This window comes from Puma concolor, chromosome E4 (genome assembly GCF_028749965.1).
Source record: "Puma concolor isolate L17-30 chromosome E4, mPumCon1.1.hap2, whole genome shotgun sequence".
In the NCBI taxonomy this organism is placed as follows: domain Eukaryota; kingdom Metazoa; phylum Chordata; class Mammalia; order Carnivora; family Felidae; genus Puma; species Puma concolor.
The window spans coordinates 63,667,812-63,679,828 of record NC_141683.1 but is presented as its reverse complement, the minus strand read 5'-3'; the positions used below and the strand labels follow the sequence as shown (position 1 = coordinate 63,679,828).

General features: G+C 37.7%; 1 protein-coding gene across 11 annotated transcripts in view; it reads left to right on the top strand.

Moving 5' to 3' along the window:
• Positions 1-12,017, top strand: part of CEP170 (centrosomal protein 170) — a 126,615-nt gene that overhangs the window by 88,667 nt on the left and 25,931 nt on the right. For all 11 annotated transcript variants that reach the window (XM_086694736.1, XM_086694747.1, XM_086694743.1 and 8 more), the window contains 3 exons: positions 1,321-1,470; positions 4,010-4,136; positions 6,509-8,323. In XM_086694736.1, coding sequence (XP_086550862.1) covers positions 1,321-1,470; positions 4,010-4,136; positions 6,509-8,323 — 2,092 coding nt within the window. The remainder of the gene's footprint in view (positions 1-1,320; positions 1,471-4,009; positions 4,137-6,508; positions 8,324-12,017) is intronic.

Here is a 12,017-nt window from a genome sequence, read left to right as displayed (position 1 = left end):
TGTTGAACTTACTAATTCTGATGTTTAACAAAATGAAACAGGTTTGTTTTTTCCCTTCTGTAAACTTCCATGTGCTTCCATGTATTACTAAAATCCATATTTGATTTAAAGTTAGTAATATACAATTTGCTTCTAAAGCAAAGGTAATTTGAATATTGTGCTTCAACAGAATACTAAATCACAATTTTTGAGAACTATACAGTTCTGTTGAGTTAAATATTAAGTAATAAGGCCATCTAGTGGTAAAATTTCCAAGTTTCAGTGAATTTGAGAATGATGTTTCCTTTACTAAATGTAGACTTCAGAATTTATCAGATGTGATCAGGCAATCATTGAAAAGCTTTCTAGAAAATAGTTTAACCTAAGGTATTTTCCCCTTTTTATACCAAAAAAGGCCCTTTGGTTATGTTCCTAAGATCTTTTCTACAAAGCACCAATTCAAACACATAGTATTTTTCTTGATTGTCATAATTAGAGCCACAGATAACACCTATGAATAATGCTTAAGAGACTTAATAGTAAATAAAATGGAACGTTGCAGTTTTTGTAGTTACAACCTTTTTCCAATCTGTTTGGCAACATCAGGGCCTATTTACGTGCCAGGAAGTCAGTCAGACTCAGATCCTCCCCTTGATCAAGCATATGATTATTGGTCTTTGTATTTAAATAGTTCACAAGTGTTGACCATAGTCATCCTGCTTATTGAAAATGCTGATCTGTGAGAGTAGACCCAAGATCTGCATTTCAAAGGCCTTTCAATGATTTTTTTTTTTTTTTAGGCAAAAAAAGTTTGACGATCTCACTGTATTCCATACAGAGATCATACAACAAAATCTGTTCTTCAGGACCTTAGAAAATTCTAAGTATAATTTAGTTCATATAGATAAACATTAAACATTTGTTAAGAAAGAAACAGGTAAAATCAGCTTTATGTTTACGGTTTTGCAACATGCCTCTTTCCTAAAAATAAAAGAGCAAAGAGATAAGCTGAAAACAAGCCAAAGTGTATTCTTTCCTAATTTTGCATTATTATAGTATTTAACATTATTAACACCTTTTAATAAATCAAATGTAATATCCTGGATATTTCTTACTTATCAAACAGAACTTTGCTACATATTAAAAAGGATAGTTTGATTTACATGAGCTGCCACCCAATTTTCCTCTCCAGCCTTCACTCCCTGTCCTTAAATAAGTTTCCCTGATTATTGAATTACCTGTTGAAATTAGAATATTTTTATTTGCCTCTGAAGTTACTGATAATATTCATATTAATCTGGTGCTCGGACTTTTCATTTATAAAATAATTTCTTCTCTTAGGTATTTGGAGTAGATGACAATCAGGATTATAATAGGCCTATTATCAATGAAAAACATAAAGACCTGATAAAAGATTGGGCTCTCAATTCTGCTGTGGTAGTAATAGAAGAAAGAAAGCCACTGAGTACACCTGGATTTCACAACTCAGAGGTATACATCTCTTCCTCATATGTGACTTTTACACACATGAAATGTGAATTCTTATCATTTGTAGTTATATTATTTTAAGTAACTGATATACTCCTTTGAAAATTCTTCTAAAAACTAAATTCTCACAACTGAATTTGTTTCTAATAAAAGCCTAAAACAATTTTTGCAGTAATTCGGTTTCAGTTTTTGTTATTTCTTTTAAATTATGTTACTCTGTTCATCCGTGAAGGGAAAATGTTAATTTCAGTAAGCAGTTAATGAACTCACTGCTCTGATTGGCATTATGAGATAAAAGAAAAAGTATACTCCAGTAGTACTTCCTAGGAGGGCCCGTAGTTAGAATGGAAAGATCTGTAGATCTTTCTGTCATGCCAGGAAGGATGTGCCCAGTAGTGCCTGGCAGATAGAACTTCTATACCTGAATAAGTGCCAGTGCAGTACAGCTCCCGATGTTGTTAGAATGACCTGAAGTTAGTCAAGGATGGCTTGGTTAGTAAGCTTGGGGAGTCAGCATGGGTGCAGTAGAGCTACGAAGACCTGAGCTCAGGTCCCAGAATTGCCACATTTGTCCAAGTGCCCTTGTGTCGTCGGTCACTTCCCCTCTCTTAGCTGCAGTTTTATCGTCTGTGCAGTTGGGATTTTTGATAAAACCTACTTACAGGGAGTTCAGTGAAGTATGTAAAGCACTCAGCATAGTAATTGCCTGAGATCTGTGCCCTCAACAAATGGTTATTCCCTTATTGGAAGTGATACTAGAAACTTCATTCCAGTGATATGTCAAAAATAAATGTAAAAAAAAATATGTAACTGAGAAGTATTAATTCATTATAATGTATTCAATCAGAGCTAACATCCAGTAGGAACTTTCTCGTGCCATTTTACAAATGTGGAAACTGAAATATGTAGACCAAGGTCATAAAACTAGCACCTTGTGGAGCCAGAATGTGAACCGTAAGCAGCCCTGTTTTCTTAATTCATTCTCTTACTCAGTATGCTACACCACCTCTCCAGAAATGAGTTAATTTATACAAATGGCAAATAAAACAATCACAAATGAAATGTTACCTTTGTCAGAAACATAAATAGAATATTTCTATAGACAGGGAAATCCACCTATCCGTTTATTAATGTTAAAATCGTCCCTTTATGGCGTGCCTATTCCTGAAAGCTGTTAAAGCATTTCTTGCATTTCAGTGTTCTGTTTCCTTCCTTGATCTTACAGAACTGTAATTCTGGTTTCCGTTTCATAAGATGCTTAATTTATTTACTGAAAACAAGTGATACTTATGCGAGGCAGTGTTCTGGTGTTCTGATTACCAGGAATGGTTCTGGTGACCATGAACTTTTATATAAGACTCCCTCTTCCCTTCCCCATCCCCTCAACCCATCCCAAGTGAAATTGATATATAGCCCAGTATGTACCTGCCTTGGAGAGAATCTCCGACACAGGGCATGAGAACCTCTTCACAGAACATAAGTGTGTGTGTCAGTGAAGGTGGGAGGGGCTCTGGTACTTCCTTCCTGCTGAGAAGCATGAGCAGTTAGTAGAGTCTTGAAAGGGACTTCAAGGATCCAGCAGGTTTTGGAAGCCTTAGGCTTCATTGTGTGCAAGTCACTGTATACTTCCTGCTTTAACCTATTGTGGAAGTCATTATCTGTAGCCTGTTTGAAATATTCATCAGTTTTTAGCCTGTAAATCTGATACTTAAGATAGTGTTTTGAATCATTTGTAATACAGTTTTGGTGATAGCCTTCCATTCCTTAGTTGTCATTCCAGTCTCAAAATTAAGATTTGACTTATTTTTTTTGTGAGGGAACATAATTTTTTTTCTGTACTCCCTAGGTCTTGCCTGGATTGCCCTCAAGTTACCATTCTATGTCCATAAGTCTGTAGAGCCATTTCATGAATTAAATTCCATTTCACATTTGACTATGAAAGTTCAGAGAGTACTTGCCTTAAGGCCAGATCTAGACATGTGCAGGTCTAGGCTCAGACTAAAGGCTGAGTGATTTCTAGCTTCTTCTGGAAACTGCAAAGTGTTGTAAAAAGAAGTCTAGAGCTTTGGGTTTGTTTTTGAAATCCTTGAAGACACGACCTGGCAGATTTAATGTTCCTTGAGACTCTGGAACCAGTCCGCATCCTAGAATCACGTAGAGGGCCAGAGAACAACTTAGGAATAGATCTTTAGACTCCTGCTCCAGAGACAGAAGCAGAGCCAGCCTCAGTGTGGTAGCCGTGAGGCCCTGGTGACACACCCACGTGTATCCAGCCGCAGAAAATGTTAAGCTCCAAGTATTTATTTTAGTGCCATCGTTAGTATTTAATAAGTAGAGAAAATTATACTACGTTTACAGTAATGATAAGATGTAGTTAAAAGGGGTACCTGGAGACTTTTCACTCTATATCTGAGGACATTTAATAAATGATAATATAGCAATGTGAGTTTTAAATACGGCTTCTTATGACAAGATAATGTAACTAAATAGAATTCTCTCTTGTCTAAATAGGCTATTTCGTTCCCTTATTTTCCTCCTTTAGGAAGGCACATCTTCATCAGGAAACAAACGCTGGGTTTCACAGTGGGCTAGTTTGGCTGCAAACCACACAAGACATGACCAAGAAGAAAGGATGATGGAATTATCTGCACCTGTTCCTTTAGAGAATGGTATTTTCTTCCTCTTGGTCTCTTTTTTGTGAATCAGCTTTGTAAAAAACAAGCTAAATCTATATAGTGAGAAGTAAATTAAACCTAAATAAACAAATCACATATTCTCATGCTTATTTTACATATATGATTTTATTTGCACTAATAATGCAGGTATCATTAAAATAAAACCCTAACTGAAGAGGAGAGGTAATTTGTAGATGAAATATATATATATATATATATATATATATATATATATTTTTTTTTATATATGACATGTAAAAATGAAAATTTTAAATTTTCTAAATTACAGTTCTAAATTACAGCATTCATTAATATCATTAATACAACAAATATTTAAATGCTACTTTGTGTATTTAAAAAACATTCAATACAGTTCAATAAAAAAGAATACACACTTAATTTACTTAATGTATCTTTTGCAAGTCTGTGTAATGTGATTTTTATTACCTTCTAGTAATATTTCTGTGAACTAAGTTTCCTTAAAACAAAAATGAAATTTTATGCCTAATGATTTTATTTTAGATTCAGTTAATTACATTCTTAAGTTAAAAACCCTCAAGGAGAATTTGCATGTGACTTTTTATGTGTATTCTTAATTTTGTTATTGTTGAAAACAAATGAAAATTTATTTTGCCCCTGGCTTATGGCACCCCAAAAATCTGGTTTAGGAATTTTGTAAACATTACTCAGCAAGGATTTGAGCAGGGTACTAGAAAAGGTATATCATTTACTTACTATAGAAATTAGAAGTAATTGATAGTATTCCCAAAAATCAAAGACTGAATGATCTGCAGATTGATTAACATAAACTGGTCACTTTTCGGGGAAACAAGGCACCCAAACAGAGAGGGTCAGAGGGGCTAGATAAACTTACCAAAGAACCCATTATAAAATTAGTAAGCATTAGCTGTAGAAGGCAAAATTCTACCCTTGTTACAAAATAAAACAAACTGCCTGGCCCTCATTATCTCATTTCTGTTTTATCATATTCTTTTTTTTTTTTTTTTAATGTTTTTTTTTATTTTTGAGAGGCAGAGCGCAAGCCGGGGAGGGGCAGGGAGGGAGACACAGGATCAGAAGCAGGCGCCAGACTCTGAGCTGTCAGCACAGAGCCTGATGCGGGACTCAAACTCACGAACCGTGAGATCATGACCTGAGCCAAAGTCGGATGCTCAACCGACTGAGCCACCCAGGTGCTCCTATTTCATCATATTCTAAATTATTTAGCTGATAAATCCACTTAAATCTTAACATATTCTTGTTACACATTCATCTTATGTGTGTTAGGAGCAGGACAGTGTGAGAAATGCTAGAAAAATAAGAAAAGATAAAACGGTTCTTACATTTTAGCTCTTCAAGTAGTATCAAGGAGCCAAGACATAATACGGTAACTTAACAATAATTGCTACAGTTGAATCAGTAAGGTTAGTAGCTATTTTCCTGCATCATACCATTACATTGCTGTGGAATTTAAATGTTAAACTTTCAGCATTATAAGGGGAAAAAAGACAGAAGCTATGTCTTAGTATCTTGTCTCCGCTTATCTCCCAAAGATTAGAATGCTTTATATGTTAATTTATATTTCCCTTTGTCAGAAATGTCCTGACTCATTCTCAATTTCTCTAACATGGAAACATCAAAGTATGTATTTTCTCTTTGGCTTCTACTTAATTGTAAAAAGAGAAAGTGATCATGTGTTTGTATATGAGGCGTTAATATGCCAGAAGACCATAATTTAAAAATCCCTCAGTGTTTAAAATTATGACAAGTCCTGTGATCTTGTTTCACATTTACATTTTTTAAAATTCTTTTAATTGGTGTTAAATTTTTTTTTTTTTTTAGAAAACCTAATAAAGGTTTGCATTTTCCGTTTTACTTAGGAAATCCAAACTTGTCATTCTTTCAGATAGATAACAGTGCGCATTAAAAGCTAAATATATTATTCTTATATAATTGGAAGTGTTTATTTAGGCCTTCTCTGTGCAATTCTGTAAAACAGCTTCTTGAGCAAAATTTCATGGGTGGAATACACCACAAAAGCAAAAATGAACACAGTGACCTTCCCTGCCGTAAAATACATTGAAAGAAAAACAGAGCAGCGGATGTAGGAGTAAGATCAGATGACCCCAGTTTTCATCTCCTAAAACTGCCTTTCTTGACTCCCCTGTTAGTAATCTTCCTGTTTTATGTCTTGGCACCGTACTTGCTTTTGAAACTACTCTGTTACCATGTTGGTATGTTTATTCAGAGTTTTCTTGTACATGAAGCCATTTCTTAACTTACACGGCAAAATCTAATTAATAGGATACTCTGTATTTGTACCTTTTTGCCCTAACACATTTATTCTTTGTGGTTTTATTTTATAGATACAGACATCAGTGAGTCTGGCATTTCAATGAGAAGTACTGGCTCAGCAACGTCCTTGGTCAGTCAGGGAGAGAGGAGGAGACGCACCCTTCCTCAGCTTCCCAGTGAAGAAAAGTCCAAGATTATAACACAGAGGTCAGAGATAGGAGAAAAACAAGACACAGAACTTCAGGAGAAAGAAGCACCCACACAGGTATACCAGAAAGATAAACAGGATGCCGACAGAGCCCTGAGCAAGATGAACAGGGCAGTGAATGGTGAGGCTGTTAAAACTGGCGGAGACCATAAAACCTTGCTTCACTTGGGCAGCTCTTCTGGGAAGGACAAAAGTGAAACTGATAAGGAAACTTCTTTGGTGAAGCAAACATTAGCTAAAATTCAGCAACAAGAACAGAAAGAACAGGCGCAGTGGACGCCTACCAAGTTGTCTTCTTCAAAAAATGTTTCGGGTCAGATAGATAGGTGCCGGGAGGAATCTTTCAAACAGGAGTCACAACCTCAAGAAAAAATTCCAGGACACTCTACAAGCAAAGGAGAAAGGGTGATACAAAATGAGGGCAAGCGAAGAAAAGCTGAGGAGGTTCTGAAAGGTCAGTCTTCAAAGGGCGGAGACAAGAAGGAATCCTCCAAGTCCTTAGTGCGACAAGGAAGCTTCACTATAGAAAAACCTAGCCCAAACATACCCATAGAACTTATCCCCCACATAAATAAGCAGACATCATCTACACCCCCTTCTTTAGCGTTGACAGCTGCCAGCAGAATACGAGAAAGAAGTGACTCTATGGATACTGATTCTAGTATGGACACAACCCTTATTCTAAAAGACACAGAAGCAGTAATGGCTTTTCTAGAAGCCAAACTGCGTGAAGATAATAAAACTGATGAAGGCCCAGATACTCCCAGTTATAATAGAGACAACTCTATTTCACCAGAATCTGATGTGGACACAGCTAGTACAATCAGTCTGGTTACTGGAGAGACTGAAAGAAAGTCAACCCAAAAGCGAAAGAGTTTCACTAGTCTCTATAAAGACAGATGTTCCACAGGTTCTCCTTCCAAAGATGTCACAAAATCGTCCTCTTCAGGTGGTAGGGAGAAAATTGAGAAGAAAACAAAAAGTCGTTCCACAGATGTAGGTTCAAGAGCAGATGGTCGCAAATTTGTACAGTCCAGTGGAAGAATAAGACAGCCTTCTGTAGACCTAACAGACGACGACCAGACCTCTAGTGTACCTCATTCTGCGATCTCTGATATTATGTCCTCTGATCAGGAAACTTACTCTTGTAAACCTCATGGAAGGACTCCACTTACCTCAACTGATGAGCATGCACATTCCAAACTGGAAGGAGGCAAAGTGACTAAATCTAAGACTTCTCCCGTCACACCTGGATCATCCAGTAAGTCAACCACTCTTCCGCGGCCACGACCCACCAGGACTTCCCTCTTGCGCAGAGCACGGCTTGGCGAAGTGTCCGACAGTGAACTGGCTGATGCTGACAAAGCATCTGTTGCCTCTGAAGTGTCCACCACCAGTTCCACGTCCAAGCCCCCCACAGGAAGGCGTAACATCTCTCGGATTGATTTATTGGCTCAGCCCCGTCGAACAAGGCTTGGCTCATTGTCGGCTCGCAGTGACTCTGAAGCAACCATCTCTAGAGGTAGTGCCTCGTCACGGACTGCAGAGGCCATCATTAGAAGCGGAGCCAGACTAGTACCTTCAGATAAATTTTCTCCTAGAATTAGAGCTAACAGTATCTCTCGACTATCAGACTCCAAGGTCAAAAGTATGACCTCAGCACATGGCTCTCCTTCAGGTAATTGGATCCAGACTTTTTATAATATTAGCATATTTCTTTTATGTTTTGGGACTCCTTTCTTTCTTTCTTTTTTTTTTTTTTTTAAATAAGTGTCTAGTATTACTTCTAAAAATATTCAACAGAGAGGTTATGCTATAAGAGGGTATTTTCTCCTATAAAAATTATTTTTGTTAGCTTAGTAAATGGAAAATTCAGACATTACACACCCTTCCAGTTAATGACCTAGAGCAAAATAGTGATTTCAAAATTAGAAGTATATGGAACCTATTTAGGAGTTTTAGTTGCCTGCTTGGCGAGGCATCTGGACCCGTGTGTCAGAATTAGAGGAGGAATGGTATCTGGTTTAAATAATAGGAATAACATTGAACTGCTAAAAGTGTGTGGCTGATTCTTAAATATCCTCACGTGATTCAAAGCCCTTAACCTGAAGAAAAGCAGTATACCTTTTATTATTCCTTTCAGGGCTAAGTGAAATAATTGCCGTTTTACCCTTTCTTTCCCATTTATTTAGAAATGTCTCATATACTTTTTTTTTTTAATTTTTTTTTTTTAACGTTTATTTATTTTTGAGACAGAGAGAGACAGAGCATGAACGGGGGAGGGTGAGAGAGAGAGGGAGACACAGAATCGGAAACAGGCTCTAGGCTCTGAGTGGTCAGCACAGAGCCCGAGGCGGGGCTCGAACTCACGGACCGCGAGATCATGACCCGAGCCGAAGTCGGACGCTTAACCGACTGAGCCACCCAGGCGCCCCTCATACACTTTTTAAGGTTCAATCTGTTTGTGGTTGGGGCAGGTGAAGACTAATCCATGGTTTATTTTAGTGGAAGAAGATGGATCCATGAGATAATCACTAAGCACATATGGGTCACACTGGGCTATAGACATGTAACTGGTTGTGAGCATTATCTCCTGAAGCCCTGTGCGATCATTGAGCTACAGTAATTAGCAGTCATCGAATGTAACAGTTCCAAAAGTTACTTCCTCCCCACGGAATTTAACTGCCTCTAGTATATTTGTCTGTACCTTCGTATTCAGAGCTGCAGCCAGTGAGAGTATGTGCATGGCCAGAGATGTGACCCAGATACTTGTATGTCTCCTGTGAGCACGGTATCATTACTTCATAATCGGCCTCACCCCTGGGTGTGGCTGGAAGGGCCAGTGTGGGGAAGCCTGCTGTTAAAAGACTTAAAAATTTCTTGTCGGCAAGCATCCAAGTGAGCTGAGTCTTGGGGGGAGAGTGAGGGGAAGGTTGGTCTGCAGTCCTATGTTCATAGTTTGGAATCTACCTCTCTGTAGCCTACAAGACCCCGAACAATGCTCCTTATTTTATTTTTTCACTTTTTATTCCTCCTCTCTCCTTCCCACTGCTGCTTGCCTCCCCTGCACTCACATCTCCCTCTCTCCCGGTCAGTGGCTGTGGTGATGATGGTCAGAACTGTGGTAGGAACGGTCGTAGGCTGAAGATAGGTAACATACAATCACGATTCCAAAAGAATGGACAGTGATTCCCTTATTAGCGCCATCTTCCTTGCTTCTGCGCTTCAGGCTTTCACTGGTGGTTCATGCAGTTGTTGCAGGTGTTTTAAAACTGACTGCTGTCTTCTGGTTTATGTTTACCTATCGTTTTCCTGTCGTTCCTTATGGCCCTACCTCTTCAATTCACATTTCCTTTGTGCTGCATTCTGTGACGCGTAGCGCGATCAGATCTCTTCTGCCACGTTGCCTGTTTGCTCACCCGTCTCTGTTTAGCACAAGAGAAGTGTTACACTTTTCTCCTGTCTTACCATGAGCCGTAACGCAAGCTGTGTGTCCCCGAGTAGCGTGGAGCAGTTCCTTCTGTACTGGTCGTCTGGTCCTTAACACGAGTGCTGTGGTTCTGCTCCTCAGTGCGTAACAGGAGGGGCTTACGTGAGATGCAAGCCAAGTACCATTACTTAAGCACGTCTAAAAAACCACTATAAGATGCCATGTCTAAAGATAAACTTTGTTTTCTGCCTTGAATCCAGAACTTGGTAAACATGCAGTTTTCTGTATGCAAAAAGTACCTTGAATTCAGTTTAATGAAATCCCCTAGGATACATTGAGGTGTGTAATGTGGACCTTCTTCATACATAACAGCAGTGTATTAAATAATTCAAACCATGGCATTCAAAGGCTGGAAGGGTTATTCACTTCAGGTAACTAAGGGCAAGATATGAAATCATGTGCCCTGTTCACACAGCTATGGCAGGAGAAGAAGTCAAGGCCTTTTCCTTCCCAGCCTCTGGCTTCTTCCACGTCTAGTCTGGCTCTCAGAAATGTCTTTATCTGCTTGCTTGCAAGCTGCCAGGGGATGGCTGGAATCTACTGGATTATTTTCAGGAGTATATACAAGGCCACTGTACTGTGTATTTGATATATTGTGCACTGTAATCTGTGTAATCCTGATTTATTGAGTTCATGTTCTGTGTTCCACCTTGTGATCCAGGATTGTTAATGCACATTCTCTCAAGATACACATTTATATCTTATTACGTCTTATCTGGAAGGACAAAGCTAGGATCTTTTAGTCAGTGATAAGGTATTAAAACAGTTACATTGGGTAGGTAATAAAACAGCAGTAAGAAAAACAGACACTTTTTTGGTCTAGTGGCTAATTGGGGTGTCTTTGATGTCATGACATTTCTATTTAAGAAAATTATAATATCTTGAATGGAAAAAGAAAATAAAAAGTCTTAGCTTTTGAAATACAATTGAAAAGAATGTAAAATCATACTGGTCAGTGTTGTATCAACTGTAAACTTTAAAGGATTTAGAAATATCTGAACCCAGAGCCTGTGATATGTCCAGATTGGCATATGTGAAAATAATTCTGTGATGTTTCAAAGTTCATATTTTAGGCCATGTCTTAAAAAGTTTTTCAAAGAAATGTATATGATAAAAACATAAGAATGGAAATATCTGATTGGAAAACAGAGTAAAAGTTCTTTTATGCTTCTTTAATTCTGATATAATTTGCTTTTAGGAAAGTTTAGTCCCCACTGTCCCCACCCCAGTTCCTTCAGTGATCCTTCATCATCAAGTTACAGTAAAATATCCAGATTTATTTTGATAAGATGCTTTTAAAACTAAGTGTGCGGAGTTATCAAAATAAAGCAGTTGGTTTGCATTATGTTTTAGGTGCACATTCTAAAAAATAGCATCATTTTAACATCCTTAGAATTTTTTTTAGACTGATTTCTCATTTTTATTCTAAACCTCAAACTTTATAGATGGTAGGAATGAAATGTTAGGCATGCATGGCTTCAGTTCTTTCTTCCTCCAGGTCAAAGAGCAATATAGCACATTGTCAGGGATCTTTTCCCCAAATGATCTTATTGCTACGTGCTTATAAACATACGTGTAAAATATGTTTGTGGTTTCGTTTCCCACGAAGATATTGTGATAGAAAGTGTGAAAATGCAGTGTTTGTTTCCTGAAATGTGTTTGTTAAGTCTGTAGTTGTGATTGCGTTTTAAGGCCAACAAAGCTTTGGTTAACAGTAAGAGAAATCTGAGCATTCACAAATGAATAATGCTAAGAACTCTTTCTCCCTTTTTAAATTCTGGATGGTATGTTTCCATAGTGAATATAGTAGTTGATTATTTCCACAAGAGGAAGTGCTGCATAATTTCATAACTAAAATAATTTTCAGGTTAGCTGTAAAATT